Here is a 27,526-nt window from a genome sequence, read left to right on the forward strand (position 1 = left end):
AGGTCGACGTCGAGGAGACCATCGACGTCGAGGAGACACAAGAGACAGAGAATTTATTCGTCCTCAGAGCGACCTACTTCGGTAGTGCTGCTTCCCTCGTCGCCTTCTTCTCGTGCTTCTCCGCATGCCTCTCCTCCTCCAGATCTACCGCCAACGTCACCTCAGCCAACGGGTCAGGAGTTACCACAACCGGCACCGGTTCCAGTGCCTCAAGTACCGATTAATGTCCCAACTAGACCGCGCTCTACATCGCGCCACCATTCACGTCAGGGCCATGACTCATCCTGCTCAAGGTTGCACTGCAGATCTAGGCATAGATCAAGTTCAAGGGGGCATGAGAGAGAGTCTTGGTCTTCCACCAGAGACTACTCCCCTACCTTATCGGACTCTCCTTCACCTCGGTCCTCGCCGGTGGATGAATTTAACACCTTCCATGAAGTGCTGGTCCAAGGTGCGTCAAAACTAAATATTCCGATGGTCGCCCCTACACGATCTACGTCGGTCATCTTTGAAACTCTACAACAGCATACAGCTGCCAGGACCATTACGACCTGGGGAATGCTCTGTGGATAGACTGGTCCAACAAATTTCTGCACGCCTTTCCACCAATTCCACTGATTCCAGCAGTCCTCCTCAAGCTCTCGATGACATCAGCCACGATGATCCTCATTGCACCAGAGTGGCCGAGACAGTGGTGGTTCCCGGATCTCCTTCACCGATCACTCCAGCCACATCTCAGGCTACCTTGCAGACCAGACCTTCTGATGAAATTCGGAGGACAAATGAGACATCCCAATCTTTCCTCATTGAATTTGGCAGCATGGCTCCAGTTAGTCCAGTATGATCATCTAAATCTTCCACAGGACTGTATGGACATCTTTAAAGAGGGGAAGCGGCCATCCACTCGTTCAGCATACTCCTTCAATTGGAAAAGATTCTGCATCTGGTGTTCCTCTAAGGGGATAGACCCTACATCTTGCAAGGAAGATGTAATTCTCCCTTACTTGTTACAATTGGCACGATCTGGCCTCCAACTTTCTTCAATAAAAGTTCATTTGGCAGCTTTAACTGCTTATAGGAAAACTCTTTCGCAAACCTCTTTCTTTAGAATTCTGGGTTAAAGAAGGTCTTTCCTCCAGTTAGGCGCCAGTCTCCACCATGGGAACTTAATGTGGTCCTTTCACGTCTAATGCAACATCCATTCGAACCAATACACAAGGCATCACTCCAACACCTCACTTGGAAGACGGCCTTTCTAGTGGCAATCACTTCAACACAAAGGGTTAGCGAAATCCAGGCCCTCTGTACCCAATAACCCTACACAGTGTTTCATTCCTCTAAAGTAGTCCTATGGACACATCCTAAATTTCTACCCAAGGTTATATCCGACTTCCATGTTAACCAAGCAATTTCCCTACCTACTTTCTTTCCAAACCCTTCCACTCCAGCTGAGAAGGCTCTCCATTCTCTAGATGTTAAAAGGGATGTTGAAATTCTATCTAGATAAGACCAATCCCCCCACTGAGAACTTCACAACTGTTTAATTATGGTACGGTCCGTACCGGTTTAGCTACCTCCAAGCAATCGATTTCGAGATGGATAGTCTCCTGTATTTTATTTTGCTATCAACTAGCTAAGAAAACCCTACAGGGTAAACCAAAAGCACATTCCACCAGAGGCAAGTCGGCAACGACTGCTCTATTGTGGAATGTTCCATTAGCAGAAATTTGTAAAGCTGCAACTCGGAGATCGTTTCACACCTTTACTAAACACTATTGCCTCGACTCGGACACTAGGGCAGATGCTCAAGTAGGACAGGCTTCTCTTAGGAACCTCTTTGCTTCAGAGAATACTCCCTGATTGCTATATCTGCTCCACCGCGGTATATGGGATGGGCTTGCTATTCTAGTCCAGTCTTATGACTATACATGGAAATCCCCTACGAGAGAAGGTATAGTTTCTACCTGTAACTCCAGTTCTCTCGTAGGGGTATTTCCATGATAGTCATAAGCAACCCTCCCACCTCCCCGGAGGAGCAGATAGATGGCTGTATTGGATTAATGTTTACTGTCAGCTAATAACTACCTGCAAAAAGAACTGAGGTAACTGCCTCTCTCTAAGCATGATGGGATACTGGAGGACTAGTTGTTCTTAAAGGCACAGTATCCTTTTTTCTTCATTACTAACGGCAGCCTATGGGCTACACTGCTCTGCACTCCTTCATAGGGGTTTTTCTGATATAAAGAGGTTTGGGAAGGAATCTTTCTGAAAAATGATATTCATTTGTAAAGCAATTTAATGCATTTGCTTCAATGCCAATCTGAATGAAGAAGTTTGAACACTGTAGCCCTTCCTATAGGCTGCATGGGAACATTCTTAAGTGACTTGGCAGTCCTTTCTGAAGTAAGGCGAACATGGACACTTAAGAAGAAGTTATATTGGATAAAGTACTCCGGGGTCCCCGCAGGCGGGCGGGGAATATTTAACGCTTATGACTATCATGGAAACACCCCTACGAGAGAACTGGAGTTACAGGTAAGAAACTATACCTTCTGCTCTGGTCAAACAAGAGGCTCTAGTTGGCTACAATGACACTTTTCCATTGAATGTTACGCTTAACCAGCGCAGAAACCTATCAATCGCATGTGGATTGCAACAGCTCATGGTTAAACGTTTACTAAATGATGAGCATATACAATTGCCCAAAATCATTATTTTCAGTTAGCTAATTATACAGATTCAGGTGGACACAGGAAACACTGCAACACCTCTTGCTGGAGTTACAAACCTGAACGCTTTCCTATCACCCTGCCATGAAATGCATCAATGTGTATCTTTGTCAGACTGATAAACTAAATTTTTAACGGAACCTCTGTTGTAAAACAACCTTTATTACAATAGACTATAGGCCTAATTTAGAGTTTGCCAAACAGATACTCCTTCCAAAACATGACAAATATCCCACCCACCTTATCACAAGTACATGCGGATAAAAGAAGGTAGTGGTTAAAAGAGAAATGTCAAAAGGGGTGTATTAAAAATATGGCTTGATTTAGAGTTTTGACCATGGTCACAAACATAACAGATATCCCAGCCTGCCTTATTAAAAGTGCATCCTAATGCACTAACTTCTTACCAAGCCCTCCCTCACGTTTGCTGTAGGGCTAGTTGGTGCAGTGCAAAAACATCAAGAAAATAAAGTAAATAAAATCAGATTTCAAATAAAATTAGATTTGACATTTGTGAATATTACACACCATCAGAAGTCACACAAATGGGACCAAGGATGAAAAAGAAAAATAAAGCTAGGTGACTAATGTCCCTGAAAAGATTGCAAACACCCCACCAAGTGACTGGATGCAAAAGCTCACCATCCTACCTCCGCTTCTTCAGATGGGGGGCTGCTAGCTGCAGCAGAGGGGGATGGTAAGATGTCTCCATCTTCTTCGGTACCCACTGCGATATAGGATCCTGACATAGAGGACATGGTGTCAGTGCTGAGTTGGGAGTGCTGACTTTGAGAGGAGGCCATCGACATGACAGACTGTGCCAGGCTACTGCTCACCGGATCTAGAGGTGGAGGTGAAGAGAAACGGAGTAGAGGGAATGAGAAAGAAAAACAAAGGTGAGAAAGCAGTGGAAAAGAGAGAAGTGAAGCCAAGGAACAGGAGGTCAGAAGAACGGGTGTTTGATATAAATATATTAAAACAGTAAATGAAGAAGTAAGAAAGCAAAAGCAAGAGGGACATGGCATTTTTCTTTTTATAGCTTAAGATACACCCTTTACAAATTCAAAAATATCATCATAACTATGCAGTGTTCAATTCTATCAAATCATTCTACAAATGGGTCTAACATTACCAGCCCCAAACCCTTCTAAAGTGAAAATACATATCTTACTATGAAGGTATAAAATACATTGGGGTACATTTAAAAAAAAAAAAAAGAAAACACAGAAATTCATATGTGAACCGTTGAAGACTCTTCTAAAGTACATACTAAAGTGTCAAATGCGAAATACCATATTAAAAAATGTTCCCCACTGAACCTTCCGCTCCCATTCCTTGGCTTAAAAAAATAAAAAAATAAAAAATTCTTTCTAAAGTGCAACTGTTTACCAAGGCGCCTAGTTTAAACAACCAGGGGCCATATGTACAAAGCTTTTTTAGGTCATAAATGACCCGGTTTGGAGAATCGGTTCACCAGCAAACCCAAAAATGCTTTTTTTGATGTACAAAAGCCAAACAGCAATTCAGTACTTTGTTACTGAATTGCACTTTGGATTTGCGATTTAAACAGATTGATTAATTGTTATGCATTAATGTTTTGCAACTGAAATACGGTCGCAAAAACATACATATTTTACTGACACCTGAAAGGAGGTGGTGACCCATTTGCAAAGGGGTCCCCAAAAGACCTCTTACCCTTTGAGAATATAATTTTTTTTATATTTTTTAAGAGGAAGCTGTGGTCCCATGGACCACTGACTACTCTTTAAAAACGTAACGCCAAAGTTTAATTTCTTCTTTTTTTTTTTAGTGCATCCTTTTTTTCTTCAAGGAAAATGGCCGACATTTAAATTAAAACAATCACAGGCATGGTGGTCTGCTGACCTCAGCAGGCCCCCAATGCTGTCACAAATTGTGACCTATCTCATTAATATTCATGAGGTAGGTAGATTTGCAACTCCACTACCAATCACTATTTTAAAAATAATTGATTAGTACAATAGGAACTGTGATATCCAAACTGCGATTCAGTAAGAATTTCAATTTTAAAATCACAATTCCTAAGGTTAGTACATCTGGCCCAAGATTCCACAAAATAGGTTCAAGAAAGTCTTTTTAAAGTTACAGTACAACTTGTGTTGTTTTGTCTTCTTGTGGGCTTTCTTCAAAAGGCAGAATTGCCTCATATCTTCCTACAGGTTGATTTCTTATTTAAGCAAGCATGATATCAAAATTCCCTATTGCTTACTTTTTTCACCTAACTAAACCAGTCTGCAATAGTAGGGCTGATTGGAGATTTTCAATGTTTAGTTATAATACATCGGGATATCACCATAGATTTAAAAACAAACTGTGCAACGTCTTTCTGTAAAAAGGAATGTCGTTATAAGGCCTAGAAAACAGTATAAGATAAAGGTTTAATCATTTTCACTGCTCTTGCTGTAATGGTCTCAAAAGATGGCTTCCCAAAATGTTGACACTACTTAACAAGCCCATAATACATGTAATGCATAATAAAGCTTCAAGCTATTATTAAAAAACACATTCTGTATAAATTCAAGCCTTTTAAAAGGGAATATCCGAGACAAAAATACATCTGACAATAGCTGCTGTCTACAAGAATACCTATTTGGCACAAATATCTTTAATGGCTTGTGTATTATGCTTATAAAACTCCTTGTACCAAAAACTCAGAGTTATTGACATTATCTTCAGCACATAATTTCTACAAAAATTCTGAAGATGAGTTTCTGCATCAAAAATAATATGCCTATGTGAAAAGCTATAGAAGACTTTGTGTGGTAGGTCGTCCAGATACAATTCCAGGAAAATGGGAAAGGCAGAAAAGGGAGAAAACAGACTACTTAAAATCAACATTTTGTTAGGAGGTAAAATCATTTAGTAACAGCCTTATGAAGGGTCCACCTGTTCCTCGGAAGGTGTTATGTACTTGTGTGACACGAAATACAAGTTTGAAAATGAATTATAACCACAGAGGTAAGCTATGTGACTGAAGGTGTTTTGGCTAAAGATTATGGCCAGATTTATATTCTGGCGGACAGGGTATTCACCATTGGCCTGGCAGAGGACTTTGTCAGCTAGGCTGTGAATACTCCACGCACCAGATTTATAAATGACTGCCAAGAAGGTGGTCATTTATAAATGCTTTGGCACAAACCGCAGTCACAGAGGTGCCCTCTCAAAGCATTTCACTGATTAAAAGAGGCCAGCGCTGGGGTGGTTAAGGGGGGAGGGGGGCAGAGGGGTGCAGCCCTCTAACAAACAGTAATCTTGTTGTCTTTTCAAAAAAAAAAATCTGAAACGTACCAGTTACTTCACAAAGGGTGGTTTACAAAGTTTACTCTGTTCCATAGGGCTTAGAGGCTCAAGGAACAACTCATCTAAAAGCTGTAAGGCTGTGCTTCAGGAAATATCTTACATACCCTGGAGGGTGCTTTTCACCACAAAGGACTTGACATGTACAGGCAGGACTAGAAACTGATACTCACAATTGCTTCTCAAAGCAGTAAACAGCCAGTATCAGCCATGACTATGTATTTGGTATTTAGCTATGTCCTCTTATCAACATAAGTGCAACCTATCTTCAATTTCCTCATTCCCATGGAAAGAACTGAAGCAACTTTCTGATCAATGGAAAGGAGGTCATTGGATGATGCAGAGAATAAAAGAGTGTTAGACTAGTTGAAGCACAACCAATAGGAAGGTAACTTTACCACCTTCCTACACTTTGGCGCTCTTCCAGCCTTAATCCTTAACCAATGGGTAGATATCCCAGGAAGAGGAACAACAGTAAAAGAGAGGTGGAAAAAAAAAAGGCAGCATGAGGCAACCAATATCTAGGAGCATTCATTTTTCAAGCCAAGGAAAGATCTCTACAGGAGTAAACAACAAGAGTGCAATGCTAGCAGAATGCATGTAGGGTAGCTGATGTGGCCATATCTCAGTTGGGTACATACTGGAAAATACAAATGATGCCACCTTGACTCTGCAAGTTTGAGCATAGTTATTGTAAGGAAATGCCTCCTTGGCATGGTTACCCCCTGACTTTTTCCCTTTTGTTGATGCCAGTTATGATTGAATGTGTGCTGGGACCCTGCTAACCAGGCCCCAGCACCAGTGTTCTCTCTCTAAACTGTGCCTTTGTTTCCACAATTGGTGCAGCCCTGGCACTCAGATAAGTCCATTGTAAATGGTACCCCTGGTACCAAGGGCTGTGATGTCAGGGAAGGTCTCTAAGGGCTGCAGCATGTCTTATGCCACCCAGGGGACCCGTCACTCAGCACATGCACACTGCCTCACAGCTTGTGTGTGCTGGTGGGGAGAAAATTACTAAGTCGACATGGCACTCCCCTCCGAGTGCCACGCCAACCTCACACTGCCTGTGGCATAGGTAAGTCACCCCTCTACCATGCCTTATAGCCCTAAGGCAGGGTGCTCTATACCACAGGTGAGGGCATATGTGCATGAGCACTATGCTCCTACTGTGTCTAAGCAAAACCTTAGACATTGTAAGTGCAGGGTAGCCATAAGAGTATATGGTCTGGGAGTTTGTCAAACACGAACTTCACAGTTCCATAATGGCTAAACTGAAATCTGGGAAGTTTGGTATCAAACTTCTCAGCACAATAAATGCACACTGATGCCAGTCTGGAATTTATTGTAAAATACACCCAGAGGGCATCTTAAAGATGCCCCCTGAATACCAGTCTGACTCCTAGAGCTAGGCTGACCAGTTTCTGCCAGCCTGCCACAACCAGATGAGTTGCTGGCCACATGGGGAGAGTGCCTTTGTCACTCTGTGGCCAGTAACAAAGCCTGTACTGGGTGGAGGTGCTTCTCACCTCCCCCTGCAGGAACTGTAATACCTAGCAGTGAGCCTCAAAGGCTCATGCCTTTTGTTACAGCACCCCGGGGCATCCCAGCAAGTCGAGATGCCCACCCCCTCCGGCCACTGCCCCCACCTTTGGCGGCAAGGCTGGAGGAGATAATGAGAAAAACAAGGAGGAGTCACCCATCAGTCAGGACAGCCCCTAAGGTGCCCTGGGCTGAGGTGACCCCTGCCTTTAGAAATCCCCTCCATCTTGAGATTGGAGGATTAGGGATGTGCCCCCCTCCCCTCAGTGAGGAGGCACAAAGAGGGTGTAGCCACCCCCCAGGACAGTAGCAATTGGCTACTACCCTCCTGACCTAAACACACCTCTAAATCTAGTATTTAGGGGCACCCCAGAACCCAGGGAATGTGATTCCTGCAACCTGAAACAAGAAGGACTGCTGACCTGAAAGCCCTGAGGAGACTAAGGAGACAACAACTGCTTTGGCCCCTGCCCTAGCGGCCGCTCTCCTGACTCAAAGAAAAATGCACATCGACACATCTGACAGGGACCAGCGACATCTGAAGACTCCGAAGACTGCCCTGAAACCCGAAGGACCAAGAAACCCCCGAGAACAGCGGCACTGTTCACCCACAGCAAAATATTTGCAACAAAGAAGCAACTTTTAAAGAACTCATTCTTCCCGCCGGAAGCGTGAGACTTCAACCTCTGCACCAGACGCCCCCGGCTCGAGCTCCAGAGAACCAACACTACAGGGAGGACTCCCAGGCGACTGCGACCTCGTGAGTAACCCAAGATGACCCCCCTGGAATCCCGCAGCGACGCATGCAGAGAGAATCCAGAGGCTCCCCCTGACCGCAACTGCCTGTAACAAATAACCTGACGCCTGGACCAAGCACTGCACCTGCAGCCACCAGGACCAGAAGAAACCGAACTTCAGTGCAGGAGTGACCACCAGACAACCCTCTGCCTAGCCCAGTTGGTGGCTGGCCCGAGAAGCCCCCCTGTGCCCTGCCTGCACCGCTAGAATGACCCCCGGGTCCCTCAAATGATTCCTATACAAAACCCGACGCCTGCTTTGCACACTGCACCAGGCCGCCCTGTGCTCTACAAAACTCCCCTGGTCTGTCCTCCGAAGACGCAGGTACGCACCTGTCGACAGACTGGGACCGGAGCACCCCTGTTCTTCATAGGAGTCTATGTGTTTTGGGCCTTCCTTTGACCTCTGCACCTGACCGGCCCTGTGTTGCTGGTGCGGTAACTTTTGGGTTGCCTTGAACCCCCAAGTTGGTCTGCCTATGCCCAGGAACTTGAAGTGCCTTACTTACCTGAAAAACTAACCATTAGTTAACTCCCCCAGGAAATGTTGATTTTTGCTCTGTGTCTACTTTTAAAATAGCTTATTGCAATTTTAACTAAAACTGTGTATGTTACTGCTCTAATTCAAAGTTCCTAACTTACCTATGTGGAGTACCTTGCATTTTATGTATTTACTTCTAATCTTGAATCTTGTGGTTCTAAAATAAATTAAGAAAATATATTTTTCTATATAAAAACTATTGGCCTGGAGTTAAGACTGTGTTCCTCATTTATTGCCTGTGTGTGTACAACAAATACTTAACACTACCCTCTGATAAGCCTACTGCTCGACCACACTACCACAAAATAGAGCATTAGAAACATCTAATTTTGCCATTATCTTACCTTTAAGGGGAACCCTTGGACTCTGTGCACACTATCTCTTACTTTGAGATAGTATATACAGAGCCAACTTCCTACAGTTATAGACTATGATCTATATAATAATGTTGAGTATATGAGATTATTCATGTAGCAATCATAGTTTTGGAGCCCCTTTGAGATAGTAATATTTTAATGAGACTACTGGATTTGAGGGGCAGTAACCAGGACGATAAAGCTTGACAAGATTAAAATTGTGACAAGGAGAGTAATGCATAGAAATAACGCCACCATATTGTCACTATGGTCAATAGACTAATTCCTACCTAGGTTATATTGAAGCACAGCATGTTAAGCTCTAGTTCTGCAGTTCAGGTTCCCCTGGGAAGACAGCATCCCCCATACCTGAGCAAAGGCCTGAAGTCTGCATAAGCAGTTGTAGCAAAGCGTTCAACAATCAGCATACGGTCGTGGTCATCTGGCTGGAATCTCCATCTGACGTGTATGGGACAGGGAAGTGTTTTGTTCTGAGAAAATGTCCCTACGTAAGGATGTGTATGATTCTATGAATACCAGAGACAAAACGTTTACCATGTTTACCAGCAACCTATCTTACTGTAGCCTTGAGAGAAGCACAGAGTGAAAGAAATGTTTTGTTTAAGAACACAGTGCTGGCCTAGGCAAAGAACAGCTAGATATAGAGAAATAAAAGAAGACCGCAAATGTTCCTATTGTTAAAATAATAAACGAAGCTGAATAAAATATATCTAGGTTAAAGTGCACAGCGGCAGGCCTAGTGTGCTAAAATAACATGTATGGAGCTATAACTAAAATGGCTACACAACAGTGGGAAGAAGCTCCGGTACACTATTGTAATAGTAAATAACACAAACTCTGCCCAATTGCTGCTTCTCTTTGTATGAATAACAGGTCTTTATTTACAGGCACATAACTTTAAGAAGTGCCCAGGAAAAGAGCTACCAACAACTCTGGGTCAGTGACACACTCCAAACAATTTATAGCCTTACTGTGCTTAGCTCTAAAGACAATTTCATAAGAGGGGGCCAAATGTCATCCCAAGGGGGAACTTCGTGCATTCTAAGTAGCCTTCCAGAGTGTTCTGATTACTACAGTGTGTATGTTTCCAGTTAGTCAATAGTCCAGAGGTGCCAGATATAAAGAAGCATGGTATCTAGGTGTATGTGATATTTCTGCTCTATGAGCTAGTATCTGTGTAGCAGGAGGAGGGGCATTTAAAATCGGTTTGAGCCTGTGTGGCTGAATTTCCCACAGAAACAGTCAAACTTTGTAAAACCAAAAACCCACCATAAATAAGAATGTTACTACCAACTTTCTCAAACTAGCTCAGGCTGCTAATGACAGGTTTATAAATGGCCTTGCTGTGCAAATCACAAAGCTGGGTGTGTTGTTACTCAGGACAAGATCCTGACCACACTCTGTGAGGCATATGACAAACATGGATTTAATGAAGTGTGCTAGAGGTCACTTATGATGGTGACATTGCTTACTGGACTTTGAATACTTCTATTTGGCAGCACAGATGCAGGATCTACTTTTGTGGAGGGACAAAAACATGAACGGGTGAACAGGGAGGGCAGCCTTCCACTGGGTTGCTACCCTTTGGATATTCTTGGGACGGGGCACCTGGTGCTGAAATGATCAGACCAGGGAGCCCCTTATTTAGTAGTGTGGATGTCACATATTTGGCACCAATATTGTAAATATGTGGCGAGGGAAGACACTTTTTCTGTCAAAAATGGAAAGTGAAGACAGTGGGTGGATGGAATGAGGGTACAGGGAACTTGGAGACCTTTATGAGGAGGGGAGAGAACTTTATTACATTTGAGGTGGCAAGGCGGAAGTTGTTGGTGGGCCTGGTTCAACTTTTGATGGCTGCCAGAATGACAGGTCCAATGCTTCTGGTACAGGTTTCCGGTCGTCCCCTGGAACCGGTAAGGATGCAGGCAATTACAACACTCAAAGAAGGGGGCTGGGGGGTCTCCCCATTATGTAGAGCAATACAGCTGGGTCAAGCAACAATGCCTTTGGCAGTGGGATCAGGGCAGAGGTGCCCTATTTACAGAATTTAAATGGGCTAAAGTGAATCAATATCATAAGACTGTCTCTAATAAAGCATATGTTCGTTAGACTCAGTATAAGATGTTACATCTGGCCTACCTTACTACTCAAACTCTCAGCAAAATATATCTGAAGAGATCAGATGAGTGTGCCGTCTGTCACTGGGACGGGGCAGATTCCCTTCAAATGATTGGGGTGTGCCCAGTGATCAGATAATACTGTGAAAAGGTTGTGGAGGCTTTGTCATGGGTTCAGAGGGTGCAGGTTCACTGTTCCTTGGCATATTGCATACTGGGGTTGAACCCCAGATGTTAAAAGGGTAAACTCTGTTTCAAGTTAGCATCCCTGTTATTAGTACTGTCCAAGAGTAGAATATTGATACACTCCCATAGGCCCCCCATCAAATGTGGTACACAGATGTATTGGAATGGTCCTTATGAGAAGAAATCCACATGAAGATGGTGCATATGTATGAAAATTTGCATGATGTAATCCAAGACTCTCATAAAATGATTGACTTACTCCTGGAAAGGGAAAACAAACCTAACATTCCAAAAACACCCTAATGTCTACAAACTTGATACCAGGATACACCACCCCCCCCTGCCCCTCCCCCCTCGGAAAAACACAAGGCCACCGGCGATCAAGTTGTTCCAGCTGCCCTGGGCACAATCAATGTAGGGGCATCAACTAAGGATAGAATTATATTTGTACATTTGTGGAAGGTGGTGCTTGATGACAATAATAAATGGCACCCAGAGCTAAGTACTCCAATGAGCAATAAACTTCATGGCCCTCTGTGTCAGAGATGGGATTTATGGTCAGTTGCCAACCATGACTAACCTTAAAAGTCAATACACCAGGAATGGTTATGTGTAGGAAGGCAGTTAAAATGGTTCTAGAATCGGGGCCAGTGAAATAAGCCAACAGAACTCTATCACAAGACATGGGGTGAACAGGAAAGGAAAATGTTACTTACCTAGTAGACATCTGTTTGTGGCTTGTAGTGCTGTATCCTCACATGCATTGCATAAGTCCGCCACCTAGTGTTGGGTTCAGAATGTTGCAAGTTGTTTTTATTAGAAGAATCTTTTCGAGTCACAAGACTCAGTGACTCATCCTCTCGGTGATACTAAGCATGACCATAGAGTCCTTTGTTAGATGGTTTTCTCTCCACCGTCGGATAGAGTCTCTACCATAAAAAGCCTTACTGAAGGTAAATGACTTTTTATACATATAGAGACTTCCAACTGTAGATTCCGAACCTTACAATAAATACCAAAGTACCTCCCTGGAGGTGGGTCTGCAAACTAGCTCCAACCAAAAAGGTCAAGAAGACTGATCAGGGCGAAATGCCTGTCGGAGAAACCTGAATGTCTAAGCAATAGTGCTTGTGAATGTGTGGAGTTAAACCCATGTGGCAGTTTAGCAGATGTCCGGGCTAGGTACCCCATGCGCTAACACAGTAGTATTGGCCTTGGCCCTGGTGGAATGGTCCCACAATCCCCCAGGAGGCAGCTTTTTTATCAATGCATAGCAGATCTTGATACAGAGTACAATCCTTCAAGAGATGGTCCGTTGCTGCACCATCTTGCCCTTTTTCACTCCAATTAACCCAAATGAAGAGCTGATCGCGCACCCTATTGTCTTCTTGTATAGCTATTTTAGCCATGTTTTAGAAACATTGTTTTAACTAACTAGGCCTGCTGCTGTGCACTTTTATCCAGTTATATTGTATTCAGTATTGCTTTATTTTCCTAGCAATAGCCACATTTGCGGAGCTGTTTTATTTTATCTTATTGCACTTTCGCCTAGGAAAGCATCACGTTCTTAGTAGGACAAGCATGGTACGCTATGTCTTCAACATTCTCAGAAAAACAGACACTCTTATGTGGGGACCATTTCTTAGAATGTCAGTTGTTTTATTCTAAAAACACCCCTTTATCCTAGACACGTTAGAGGGAGATTCCAGCCAGATGACCACAACTGTATGCGGACTGTTTCGCTGCAGCTACTTGCTCAGACGCCTGGACCCCATATCCACATGGTGACGGTGTCTCTCTAGACTAAAGGCTTCTTCCTCCAGGTATGATGCACCCAAGGGGGGGAAACCCGAAGGGCGGATTAATCGACTACAATTCCCTGGAGGAGTCTTTCTTGGCATGAGCCCGGTTGCCACAATCATCTCGGTCAGAAATGAGGTGCTGCAAGTTAGCCGGAGAACCCGGATTAGGCCGACAGGAGTCATGTAGTGTGGAATTATACTTATACCCACCATCCATATGATCCAGTAGCCTCATTGTCGCGTAGGTTCTCATTATGCTAGTCTTTGGTGCAATCAATATTGAAGGAGAAAGCTCTCTTTAGGTCAAGTCAGTGAAGTCTCCCCTCCTTCTTAGGACGAGGTAGAGCAAAAAATGTTGGCAGTGTTATGTTCTGACCAATGTGAAAGGAAGTGACCACCTTCAGCAGAAAGAGGGCACATGTCAGAAGAACCAGTCTGTCTGGGTAAAATCTGGGGTACAGAGGGTGAACCAACAGAACTTAAAGCTCCCAGATCTTCCTGCCCGATGTAATGGCCACTAGGAAAACCGTCTTGATTGTCAGCATTCTCTGAGGAAAACTGTGCAAGGACTCAAAGAGACCACAAAAAGCATATCAAAATTAAATTGAGATCACACTGGGGCATAACAAAAGGGATAGGAGGAAACAAAATATTGCAGGCATTTGTGAAAACGTGTCACAATCAGTGACTTGAACAGGGAGGGCTGATCTAGCAAACACAGAAAAGCCACAATAGCCCAAAGGTAGCCCTTAAAAGTGTCCGTGCCAAGGCCTTGTGGGGCTAACAACAACACAGCAACAGCACCTGAGACAGAAATGCAGAAAGGGGCTCCACTTGTCATGAGAAGCACTAGGCCACAAATTTGACCCAAAAGCCGGGTCATACAGTTTTTGTTGAGTGACATCTGGCTGCCAAGATGACATGACAGGCTTCAGGAGGGAGATCAAAAACTCTCAACTGTGGGCGCTCAATCTCTACAAATGAAGGTGGAGTGAGCGCAGGTTCTCGTGCAGTACCTTGTGCTGCTGCTGCAACAGAATATCCTCCCGAAGGGGCAGCCTGATCAGAGGACAGATGCTCATGCTCAGGTTTTTAGGATACCACACTCTCTGTGCCCAATCCGGGGCCACTAGACTGACTGGAGTTCAGTCTATCCTGATCTTTTTGAGAACTTGGGGATACAGCAGTATAGTTGGAAAGGCATACAGGAGTCATGAGTTCCAGTCTAAGCAGAAAGCATCTCAGAACGAGAGCTGCTTTGGAAACTCCATTGCGCAGAAGTCAAGCCAAGGTTCTCCCCATTCTCAGGAAACACCTTATGCCACCACTGGGTGCAATTGCCATGCATACAGAGTTTGAATGCCCTTCTGTTCCAACATCCAGCAAGGTGCTGCATGACCAGGAAAATATCTTTCCACTCCAGTCAAGTCCAGAGGTGCAAGGTCCATGAGCCAACCACACCCAGTTAGTTGAAAATACCACATGGTAGTGGTACTGTCCATGAACACCTGAAAAAGCCATTCCATGATGGATAGAAGGAATGCTTTCAATGCCAAGTGGATAGTGCTTAACTTCAGGAGACTGATGTGGAGCTGAGACTCCGCTGGACACCAAAGCCCTTTGATCTTCCTCTCTCCCAGATAGGTGCCTCAAGCCCAGAAGTGGTGCATCCGTCACCATTGTCAGGTCCAGGTGGGGAAGCAATAGGGATCTGCCAATGACTCAATCATGGTTTGTCATCCACCACTGCAGATCGTTTGCAGTCTCCATCGACATCTGAACCAGGTCGTAAAGAATTCCCTGATGCGGCGTCCAGATCGCCAAATACAGCTTATAATTTCTGCATACTATGGTATTTTAGTTACAACTCTAAGGGGGTCATTACGAGTTCAGCGGACAGTTTTTACAGTCCACTGAACTTCTGATAAACAGGCTACCTCCCTACCGGCCCCATTAAGAGTTTCCCATTAGGTTGGTGGCGCCAGCCTAGTGGGAAACAGGCTACAGCATTGTCACCAGCTCGTAATCAAGCCAAGGGCAACGCTGTAGCCCGCAGGGTGCACCAGCACCTTCGCAATGTTCACGGTCTAAAAAGCAGACAGTGAACACTGCGAGGTGCTGGCTGGGGGTGGCCTGCACTGCCCATGCTAATTGCATGGGCAGTGCAGGGCCTCGCCTGGGGCGCCCTGCACCCGTTCTCTGCCAGCATTTTCATGGCGGTGGTAACGCCAAAAAAACGCTGGCAGAGAAAGGGGTTGTAATCTCCAGGGCAGCGCTGCTTGCAGTGCTGCTCTGACAGATTAGGACCGCCACCTACCTCCAGACCGCCGGGATCTCTGATCCTGGTGGAGCTGGTGGGTTGTAATGTGGCGCTCAGACCACTGCATTGGCGGCGGTTTGACCGCCATCTGCGAGTCTGGCGGTCTAGTGACTGCCCGACTCGTAATGAGGCCCTGAATCCTCAGGGAAGGAAAGAGGGAGAAGAGCAATCTGCAAGAAAATTATTTACCCACTGGGATTATTGTTAACAGAGATAAGTAATTTTCCTTCTTATGGCAATATCTTCTTCCTAATCCCTCACCTTATAAATGATTCCTTAAGCCTTACCTCCTTAGGAGTTGAGCTGGGATAATGTTGGTTAACCAAGGAGGTCCTGCAAGACAGATCGGGCAAGTACCTGTCTCTGCACATCTCAGACATGAGTTAGAAGTGCTTGGCAAAATATTCAAATATGATAATATAACTGCCCAGAAGATGTCAGTAACCTGAATGCATCTAGAACAGTGTTTCCCAACCGTTTGACTTCTGTGAACCCCTACTTTATCATTACTAGATCCCAAGGACCACCACTGAATCATTATTGGAATCTGGGGACCCCCCCACTGAGTCAGTACTGAAAGCAGGGGACCTAATCTATTAATATTATTTAATTTTCTAAGCAGTCGCGGACCCCGGAGAAGGCTTTGCGGATTCCCTGGACCACAGGTTGGGAACCACTGATCTAGAATAAGAAGTGGAAGCAGCCATGGGTCGCGTGGAATGGTCACAAATGCCCTCTGAAGGATCTTTGTAGGCAAAGGCGTGGCTGATCATGATACAGAGGATAGTCAGGATCTCTAGGTACCATACTCTGCTGGCCCATTCTGGGCTATTAGGATGACCTAGGACCCATATGTCCTTACTTTCCTCGGAACTCAATGCAGGGGAGGTAGTGGCAGGAATGCACACAGGAGACTGTGGCTCAGCACAGACTGAATGTGTTTCCTGATAACTTTTTTGGAGAAAAACTGTAGGGTGCAGAAATGTTGACACTAGATTCAACAGTGATGAACAGCTGTAGCCAGGGTGCACTCCACTGTTCAAAGATGCCCTGTGTCACATCAAGACAGAGGTGCCACACATGATCTACCTGCCAACGTTTGCTCAGCTTGTCTACTCTGGCAGTCGGGGACACCACTAAGGGGGCTGGCTACTCAAAAAGACAAACTGATGATCTACTCACCTCCAAAGACATACAAACTCTTGGCACAGGATCCGGGACCCCATTCCACCCAGCTTGTTGCAGTATTATATGGTGGTCATGCTGTCTGTTTGGAGCTGTACCCCCTTTCCTTTGATGGTTGGTAGGAAGACTTGCAGGGCAGATTGGCCGCAGCACCAAAATGTTGATTTGGAGGTCACTCTCTGATGCCGACCAGAGGCCTCTCATCTCCACCTTTCCTAGACCAAGTAATGATACATAAGTTACAACTATGACATCTAGGTGGGGAAAGTAGTGTGCCCTACCAATTATCAGTTTGCCGTTTGATTTCCTGAGTTGTCTTTCACAAGATCTGGACAGAGCTCAACCTACTGAAACCATAGGTTCCTTTGAAAGGTCCACATTTGGCTTCAGATGTAAGGGATGAGGAGGCTTCATGAGGCCAGGAGCCCAGGAAGCCTTCCGACCATCCTCACAGAGACCTAAGCACTTTGATCATATCCTGAATGGCCCGGATCTGTTGCGGCAGTGGAAAGACCTTATATACTACTACAATGTCCACAACAGTTCTTATGAAGGTATCCTCTGTGTAGGGCTCAGGTGGGACTTTGGCTAGTTGATAGAAAACCCCCAGAGAGATCAAGAGCCCGTTTGTTGTCCAGAAGTGGTATGTCACAGACTTTGGCAAAGCCAACCTTAAGCAGCTAGTTATCATGTTATGGTAATACGTGTTCCCTGATCTCTGAAGATGAGCTGCGACCACCGCTCTCACTTCCATTGACACCCGAGGAATCAAGGTAAAGTGAAAGCGCAGAATTGCAAATTGGAAGTGTTCCAACCCTTTTGTGAACTGCAGGTAGTGTTTATAGGACTGCACAACGGGTATATGAAAATATACTACATGCAAGTCCAGGGCAAAAATCTGGGTGTTCCTTGGTTCCAAAGCAGGGAGGATCTGAGTCAGAGTGAGCATTTTGGATCTATCCTCCTTTAGCAAAGCAATCAATTACCAAAAGTCCAATATAGGCCTGAGACCTCTGTCCTCCTTCGGTACGAGGAAGTAGCATGATAGGATCCCTCACCCTTCTCTGAGTTTGGCACCGGTTTAATAGCACCTTTAGCCAGCAGGAGATGGCTTTATTGCACCAAGAGAGAGGCATGGCCCATTGGAAATCGCTGTGGTGTGGGTGGAGGGGGATGAGTCAAAGACGAAATGTAATGCCCTTTGAACAATTTGTAAATCCCATTGATCTGACGTGATGGATTTCTAATCAGATGGAGATATCCTATCCTGACCCCTACCAGTTGGTTACGGGCCTGGGAACCACTGCAACAGGGGACAAAGGACTGGAAGATTGCTGTCTCCTCCAGTGCAAACAACTTCAGCCACCACCACATCCTCTGTCCCAAAAGTGCTGAGTTATCTGCTGTTCATCTGGGAAGGTGACACTTCCAGTAAGTATGTTATGCCTCTGGATTAGCCCCTTAACTTTCTATATTGCTTGTGGAAAGGTGTTGCTGGGGACATTGACTCCAAAGATCGAGCTCTGGTGTGAATATCTTTGAATCATTTGAGCACAAATCCAGCCTCTTCTCCAGATAGTCTAGATCCACTGAAAGGCATTTTCATGAGGGACACTTAGATGTCTAATTAAAACATGGATGACAATGCAGGCATGCCTTCCATGCACTACACTGGATGACTTATGCAGTTGACGGTCCCTAGGTCATCATGCAACACAGTTTGCTGCGTTCTGTTCATCTTTGATCATTTAAGCCACTGAGCCACAAGATCTTGCTGGCCACGTTCCATAAGGCATAGGTGTACCTACCCGTATACACCCACAAGACTGCAAAGCTAGGTTTACTAAGTAAAACATTTTCTTGCCAAAGAAATCAACAAGCTTTGACTACCTATGTGGAGGGGGCCTAGGGTGCCTATGAAAGGAAGAACATTTGGATTTACTTTATTTGTGGATGCCTGCACCACAAGGCTTTCAAGTGTAGGGTGCATTTCAAAAAGTCAGGGTCACCAGGTGTTAATCAGTCCCATCTGTCCACCAGCTGGCTGAGGGGCTGAACATGGCTTAGAATCAGCAGCTATGAAAGTGTCTGTAAGGGCATTGTTAAATGGCAATAGTGGCTCAGACTAAGTTAGGCCTAGTTGAAGAATTTTTGTTGAGTAGATTGTGTTGTGTTCCTAGAAGATGCAAATACAAATGTAGCATCTGTTGCTAGCGTGGTATCTAGTCCACTGGTATTTGCAAGTCTAAGCACAGCCTTTCATCGGTGTCATGAGGGGAGAGCAGATTGTCCACCTCTTTGTCATCATAAGTGTCTTGAGGGACATTAGAGACCTACCGGAGTGCATCAGAATTTAATTGTTTAGTTATTTCATAGGGTGACACAGGCCTGGTGCAGATCAGTGTCAAATCGGGTTCAGAGACCAGTGTTGTGATTAGATTTGGTACCGGGCTTGGAGACGACAAAGATGTGCTCACATTACGTCAGCTCTGACCTAGTGAAAAATATCATCCCCCATCCGCCTAAATATCTGAGTCTGCAGCCCTGGCAGGGCACCCCTTAGGGTGGGGGTGCAGCAATGAATGCTCGGGCCCCACAAATATGCAACATACAGTGTTAGAGGACGGTTCTGACCATCAGGTCTGCCCTGATTTTTCGCTTTTTGACCACCTGGTTTTTGACTTTTTACTGTGCGGAAGCCTCCTATGAGGTGACTCACGCACAGTAAACACATGGTAAAATGGACTGCGCGTGTTTACCGCCGGTGCCGCCATGCTAAGGAAAGGCTGCTGTGGCGCAGCAAGGGCAGGAGGCCCCGGGCAGGTTACATGTGATCATGGGTGCGCCTGGATGTGCACCCATGTGAGGGCTGTGGGAGGAAGATTCCTGGTGTGCGCAAACCAAGAACTGCGCTTAGGTAATCCTGGTGCAGGAGGAACTATGCAGAGTGGGTGGTGACCTGGAGTAGGTCTCATGAGAGGGGTGTACACATGTGAGGGAGAGTCAGTGTGCTTACTGTCTTTTCACTGTAGGGACACTCAGTTCAATGCCAATGTCAGTGTGCTTAAGGTATTTGCATTGTGGGGATACTCCATTAAATGTCAATGGGAAAGGAGGGCCTAGGGTGCAACTCCAGTTCTCTGGGGTCCACCAAGACCAGAGTCACAACAAAGTACACTGTAACCTGTAAGAATAGAATGATGCAGTAGGTTACAAGAGCATAGTTGTACAAGTTATGGGTCATCCATGGATGTCATCTTTCTCTGACTCAGCTCAGGATTAGGGCCAATTACCGCTCTGTCCAGTTGCTTGAGCAGGGCCTTGCCTCAATCAGCCAGCTCTCATTCCGTGCCAGGAGCAGGCTGGAGAGGCCCTGCGAGGAGTGTCAGTGAGGAGGGGCTGAGACTTTCAGAGCACATGTGGCAACTAACTCCTGGATGATGCCATTTTGAGCTATCCCCGAAGACTGTGCAAGAAGGAGGGGACGGGGGCAAGGAAGTGATGTGGCACATCTGGATAGGCCAGAGGTGCAGACCTGCTGGACACTTCCACCCCCACTTAAAAGGTCCTGCACAGGGGAGAGCTCTCTCTCTTGGCTATGCTTCACTGCTGGACACTGGGACTGCAGACGGGTGTCATGGACAACTGGAAGGAAGAACCTCCTGACTACCCTTGGGGCAGGGACTCTGCCCCTGAAGGATTTCCAGGCCAGCGAGGCGAATGCTAGGGCCAGGCAAGCTGGCCCCCTTACCCCCTCCAGAGGACTAGTTGGGGGAAGGACTGGGCTAGCGCAAGGAGAGTACACTGCCCAGAAGGAAAAGAGGGAACCCAGAGGAAAGGTTGGTGCAGGGAGTCAGTGAGACTGGCTCCCTATGATCTGGGACCCTTCGAGGCCAGGAGGCCTGAGGAGAGTGCTCCTGGTGGCAAGGGCTTGTCACCAGGAGCGAAACGACACAAGAATGATGAAAATCAGCCCTTGGGGGCCCGAGATATCCCAGGAAAAAGGATGGCGACCTTTGGAGAAGCAGCTACGAAGTGCGTGGGGCTCCGCAGCTGCTTGAGACTGTGCCCCCGGGGTGGGCCAGGGCCCGGGGGCTGCCCTTGAGGAAGAGGAGCGAGAGGAGGATGTGGGTGTCCCCGGACCCAATCCCGGGGCCCCCTGCGGCGGAAGCAAAGCCAGGGAGCGGTGTGAGGTTGGGGCCCCAGACCCCATCCCAGGGACCTGCGAAGACGGAGAAGTGTGGGGGGGGGGGGGGGGGGGGTGCCGTCGCGCACCCCCACCCGAGGGCCACCAGCTGTGGAGGAGCCGGCGGCAAAGAAGAAGCCAGGGGACGCCGTCGCGCTCCCCTTGAAGGTGGGCCCTGGGGGCCCAGACACCATCCTGGGGCCCCCAACAGAAGTCAAGTCGGGGGCGCGATTCCCAGGAGAGGCCCCGGACCCCATCCCGGGGCCCCAAGAAGATGCTGACATCGGGGAGCATAGAGACGAGGAGGGGCCCCGGACCCCATCCCGGGGGCCCGAAGCTGTCAGGAGGAAGGGGGGAGTGTTGTTGCACTCCCCCAAATGGTCCGTCCGGCCGCCAGCCTGCACGCATCTCCCCGCTGGAGCGGGCAGACACCACAGAGAAGGCCGGCTCCTGCAACAGCACAGGGAGGTGCTGGCCGTGCGGGGAGCTGGCGGGGGCGGCCAGGGGTGGGCTCCCTGGGCCGCCCTCCAACGAGGGAGCACTTACCTTGTGTGGGTGTGTCCAGGTGGGACTGGGCACCCCCCTGGAAAAAGCCTCCATTTTGCCTGCACGGCGGCTCTCCCCAGCGCAGCGGGAGAGCCGCTCATCTCGTATGCGGCTGCCCCAGCATGCTTTGCGGGGCAGGAGCCGCGATTTGGTCCCCTAAACCAGCATGTGGTGGTCCCAGGGAGATGGGGCCACCACCAAATACATGCAAATAGACATGGGGAGCTGCAGGAGCAGCACAGCCTCCCCCCAACGCAGTTGGTGCCCCCACCCTAGGTAGGGTAGGACAAATGAATGATAACCCCCAAGGGCTCTACATGTTGTAAGAGCCCAAGCTTATGAGAACTTTTGTTACAGCTTGTGGGACTGTGCCCACTAGAGGTTTGGCTAGTATTATCCAATGTATTGAACTGTTATTCAATGGTCAATTAGGAGTCATCCAAAAGTAATCTAAAAGTAATCTGAATGATTACATTGCTTGAATATGGTTCTATATGTTCTCTGATGACGCTAATTTGAATAATGACACTGACAGCCACCTTTTGGCAAGATAGAGGTATTTAAATGCAAATGTAGGTGTGCTCATTTCACCTTACTGTCAAATGTTCACATGTCGCAGGATTGTTTTGCCATGTGGGTTGTTGGATTATATTCTCCCTTGAGGAGACATGAAAGATTACACAATGTTTTCCCAGAGTGATTCCATCACTTTGTGTATATCTGTAGATTGTTGCATAGTATTGAGTAGTGTGTGTGTGTGTGTAATAAATGTACTTTTACTTTATCAAAAGAAAAAGCACATACTGGACAATAATTTATTGAGAGTCATGCCTGTGTGCTCGTGAATGGGGATTACTAGCCCACACCACCTCCCTTGAGTAAGCCTTGGACTGCTCTGCAACGCTACCCTATGAGAGTCAATCGCTACAATTGGGTGTTTGGTTCCCAATGGCGTTCGTGTGCGGACTCATTACTTGTGCAGGCCACACACCTAATAACCGACCTTCCAACATACAGCCACAACAGGAGTGGCTTAATTGGCCTCGAAAAGCGTGCTGCAAAGCAGCATCGGCCACATGACGGGGAAGGGCTTTGGAACCACGTGTCAGGGTAGTGGTGAAGCCCTCAGGACTCGTATTCCTCTCCGTTGCTGCATGGCAAGGTGGGGGCTGGTGATCCTCATGGCCCAGTGCTCCTGCCTTCCTGAGGCCTCTTCTTCACCCCATCCCCCTTCAGCATTCATTATTACCTGGAGCGACGGCGGCAGGCCGGGGATCAGGTGATTTCCTTCGGGCCCGGCTTCAGATGCAGTGAAGAGCCGGGCCAGTTCAATTTCAGCTGAGCAGTCCCAGAGGGCAGGGAACACTAAGAGCAGAGAGAAGACGCTCGGCCAATGGCTATGTTTCCAGAAATCTCCTGAGTGGTGGAGTGACCCATGACTCCTGCAGGCAGCGCTGGAGAATCTTTGTGGTGAGGACTCTGGGGGAGGCTCTAAGGTGAGAAGGAGTTGGAGGTTAAACAACTCAGTTCTGGGCCTCACCATATTTATGACTGTGGCAAGGCCTGGTCCAATGGAAGGTGCAGCTGCACCCTTGGACTTCTGGCCACTGTGAGACTGCCCCACTGGAGGGGAATTATACCGTAATTTATGGAGGCTGCTGAGGGGGTTGGGGCCTAGTAGCACATATTTTCCATGGGACTTACATATGCCCGGCTGCCCTGCATGCAACACTGACTGGCGATTTGTGGTGCCCCAGCGCAGGAGACTGGTAAACCATTGTGCCGAGGGCCATCGAGGAGGCCACCTTGGGGCAGATCCCCCGTCATGGTAAGGGGCTACGCTGCACACCCTACGCAACTCAACAAGATGGACAAATGTGCTGTGCCAATCCCTGCCCCAGCATCTGGAGTGGGTACAGGAAGTTGGGGGAGTAGGAGGGGAGGGCTGTGGCTGTACGATGGTGGGGCCATGAAAGAGGGGATGCATCTGGCTGAGAGCCCTCAATGCGAAAAAATAATGGTGGCAATAAAGGACCTGAAAGGCATGATGGAACTGAAACTGGACGCTGTCACAATAGATGTCGCCCTTCTCTGGGGAGATTGTCACAAAATGTCAGAGAAAGCTACTATAGCTGAGACTAATATTGTCACCCTACAAGCAGCCACAAAGTCCCTCTAGGAGTGGGTCCAGGGCCTAGTGAAGGAGCAAGGAATTATGGCGGTCAAACTGGAGGCCCAAGAAGGAAGGGCTAGATGCAATTATATCGGAGTGGTGGGGAGGCTGGAGAAAGCACCCAGTCTGCTCTCCGAAGACACAGGTACTTACCTGTTAGCAGACTAGAACCGGAGCACCCCTGTTCTCCATAGGGGCCTATGTGTTTTGGGCCCTCCATTGACCTCTGCACCTGACCGGCCCTGTGTTGCTGGTGCAGTGACTTTGGGGTTGCCTTGAACCCCCAACGGTGGGCTGCCTATGCCCAAGAAACTGAACTTGAAAGTGCTTTACTTACCTCAGAAGCTTAACCTTACTTACCTCCCCAGGAACTGTTGACTTTTGCAGTAAGTATCCACTACCTTGCAATTTATGTATTTACTTCAAATCTTGAATCTTGTGGTTCTAAAATAAATTAAGAAAATATATTTTTCGATATAAAAACTATTGGCCTGGAGTTAAGTCTTTGAGTGTGTGTTCCTCATTTATTACCTGTGTGTACAACAAATGCTTAACACTACCCCCTGATAAGCCTACTGCTCGACCACAATACCACAAAATAGAGCATTGGAATTATCTAAATTTGCCACTATCAACCTCTAAGGGGAACCTTTGGACTCTGTATATACTAACTCAAAGTGAGAGATAGTGTGCACAGAGCCAACTTCCTACAGTGGTGGTAAGCAGTCCGAAGCCTTCTTTGCAGGGGCACTTGGTGGGAAACGTTAGGGTACTGTATGTTTCAGATAGAGTTAAGTTTAACACTGTTTTGTGTCAGTGGGGGCAGTACAAACATGAATGGATGTTCAATGTGAGACCAAGCAATGGGGTGCAGTCAATGGGTGTTAACATTTGCCACATTTGCCACATAGGTATGGCAGAGAGGGACAGTCCATCTAACACCCCTCTAGTAGGAGTACATGACACTGCAACACTTTAAAGGTGTTAACCTGGAATGCGAATTGACTGGGGAGGACTATTGTCCTACAATTTCTAAAGGGGGGTTAGGGGGAGGGGTGGCATGAATGCTGTAATGTACCCTACAATTGACAGAGCATGACTAGTGAAAGGGGTTAGGAGGGTCTCTCCTCTACCAGCGTTCATAGATACTTTGGGGTTGATCAATTTGTGGCAAGTACACAATCCTCTTGTGTGGCAATATACTTACTATTCATCAGCACACTCCAGCACCTCACAATTAGACTAAATCTTCACACAACATCTACATGCACATAGATTTTGCTAGGCCCCAAACAAGGTGAGGGGCATCTCAGACCATTCCTCAGTGGAAGCTACGTTCTTTGGTCAGACACACAGGATAGTGGCTGTACCCCCAATAGACCCCGGTATTTCAAAGATAGGTCTAAGATAGTACAGCTCAAAGGACTGGCGGAGCAAGACTTCCAAGACAACAAGGGTACAGTGAATTTCAACAGTATCTTGTGGGAGGCATTTAAGACTGTGATACGGGGGCAGGCCCTCTCCATGATTGCGGTGATTAAAAAAAGAACAGCGAGCTGACCTGGACACATTGGAAAGGGAGATTCAAGCGCTAGGGCACAGCACCCTCACGCAGGCAGATGGGGATGTTGGGCATAATCTCCTTCTGAAGCAAAGTGAGTTCCGTGGGATTTCAGAAGGAACAGCCTTGGCACACACCTTGGCTATCCAGCGCAGGTTATATGAAGTGGGGAAACAAGGTTGGTAGGTTGCTGGTATGGCTGAAGAGGCGGGATCGGGCAGGTGCTGGAACTACGAGATGATGCAGGTGTGCTCAGGGAGTCCGCGTCCAAGACTGCAGATACCTTTGCATCTTATTATACATCCACCTCTGAGGTCACAGCGGAAGACCGTGTTGTGCTCCTCAAAGACATCAAAGTCCAAGCTTTTTCAGATGAAGATAGAGAGGCCCTAGACTCGACCATACGGTGGGCGTGCTCCTGACTGCCCTAAGGGCCCTACAGTCCGGGAGGGTTGTGGGCCAAACGGCCTTCCTTGTCAAAATATACAAATGGATGTCCACCAAAATATCAAAGCATATGTTGGCAATGTTCCAAGCTGCACTGCATGAGGGGGAATTGACCTTCGACTAGTGCACAACAACTATTGTGGAGCCTCCCAAGAAACACAGGCCCAGACTGAATGCTATTTCCCTCGATTTCTATCCCCCCCTTCATTGAACAGGCTGATGGGCCGCTGTTGGGCTAGTCATACCAGACCATATCTTTATTAAATGTCGAGGCCAAGCTACTCGTCAAGGTCCTGGCAATCTGGCTTCACAGAGTAAAAACCATGGTAATTCAGCCGGACCAGTCCAGCTTTACGCCATGTAGAGGAACGCGGCTCATTCGGAGACACCTGTATGGCATGTTGCACATGACACGGGAACCCTATGTGGTCTCTGCGGTGGTACTCTTCCTCAACGCTAGAATGGCATTTGATACTATTGAGCGGAATTACCTTTTTGCTGTCCTGTGTCGCCTGCGCTTTGGTTCCAAGTACTGTGCCAGGGTGAAGCTTCTTTATAAGGAGCCGGTAGCTAGGGTCAATGGGACGCTGTTGAAGGTTTTTATCCTGGGTAATGGTACCTGGCAGGGTTGTCCACTATTCCCACTGATTTTCGCGCTCGCACTGGAGTCACTGGCTGCCGGGGTCCGTGCTGACTTGGGAACAGCGCATTTCCCTGTACGCTGATGATGTACTGTTATACTTCACTGATCCAATAATGTAGAGTAATAGTGTGACACTGGTGTTTCGCATCTTTGGCGATCATTCAGGCTACCAAATTAAATGGGCCAAATCATGCCTGTATCCTTTGGTGGGTGAGGCACCAGTGTTGCCATGGGGAAATGAGGTACTAGTGGAGCTTCAGGGCTTTAACTATTTGGGCATATATGTCTCGAGGGATGCTATGCAGTTCCTCAGACATAATGTATATGAAATCCTTGACAGGTTCCATCAAGATGATAGCCACTGGCAGACACTGCCCCTTTCTCTGATGGGCAGGACAGCATTGTATAAAATTATGTCTATGCCTCGATTTTTGTATGTCCTACAGAAGAAATAAGTTACTTACCTGTAACTGTAGTTCGCCAGTATTAGAAGCTTTCATAGATTCACATGCTTGAATACTTCCCAGTTGTTGAGATGGGAGCCCCCGGTGGAATATACAACCTAGGCCTGAAAATGTACATATACAATACATGGCCTAGGCCTCAACAGAATAACCTATCACAGTCAGTTTGTCAAATAGACCCAAACTCAAATTTGAACCAATCAGATTGCCTCACCCCCTAGAACCTCCTGTGAGGAGCTGCCTTCCTTCAGATTTTCCGAGCATAAGTGCTGTAATGATGTACTGAGAAAAGAGAGAAGGTGAGCTCCTCCGGGGAGGCGAGTGGGTCGCATGTGATTCTATGAAAGCTTCCAATACTGGAAAACTACAGTTACAGGTAAAGTAACTTATTTCTTACTCCAGTTTTGGAACTTTCACAGACTCACATGCATGAATAAGACTAGCAAGCAGTAACCAGCACATTTTCTGTATTCATAACACACTGTTAATCTCATAATAAGATATCATCTGCATTAGAACAGGTAAATGCAAAGCAATAAGAGCTCACCCACTCAAACATAAATCTATATGCATA

The 27,526-nt window shown here is 46.8% G+C and overlaps 1 protein-coding gene across 3 annotated transcripts in view; it reads right to left on the reverse strand.

The window, feature by feature from the left end:
* RNF157 (ring finger protein 157) overlaps positions 1-27,526 on the reverse strand; it is a 494,906-nt gene that overhangs the window by 197,169 nt on the left and 270,211 nt on the right. For all 3 annotated transcript variants that reach the window (XM_069200214.1, XM_069200215.1, XM_069200216.1), the window contains exon 15: positions 3,380-3,570. In XM_069200214.1, the coding sequence (XP_069056315.1) occupies positions 3,380-3,570 (191 nt within the window). The remainder of the gene's footprint in view (positions 1-3,379; positions 3,571-27,526) is intronic.

Source organism: Pleurodeles waltl, chromosome 7, assembly GCF_031143425.1.
Source record: "Pleurodeles waltl isolate 20211129_DDA chromosome 7, aPleWal1.hap1.20221129, whole genome shotgun sequence".
Taxonomy (NCBI): Eukaryota; Metazoa; Chordata; class Amphibia; order Caudata; family Salamandridae; genus Pleurodeles; species Pleurodeles waltl.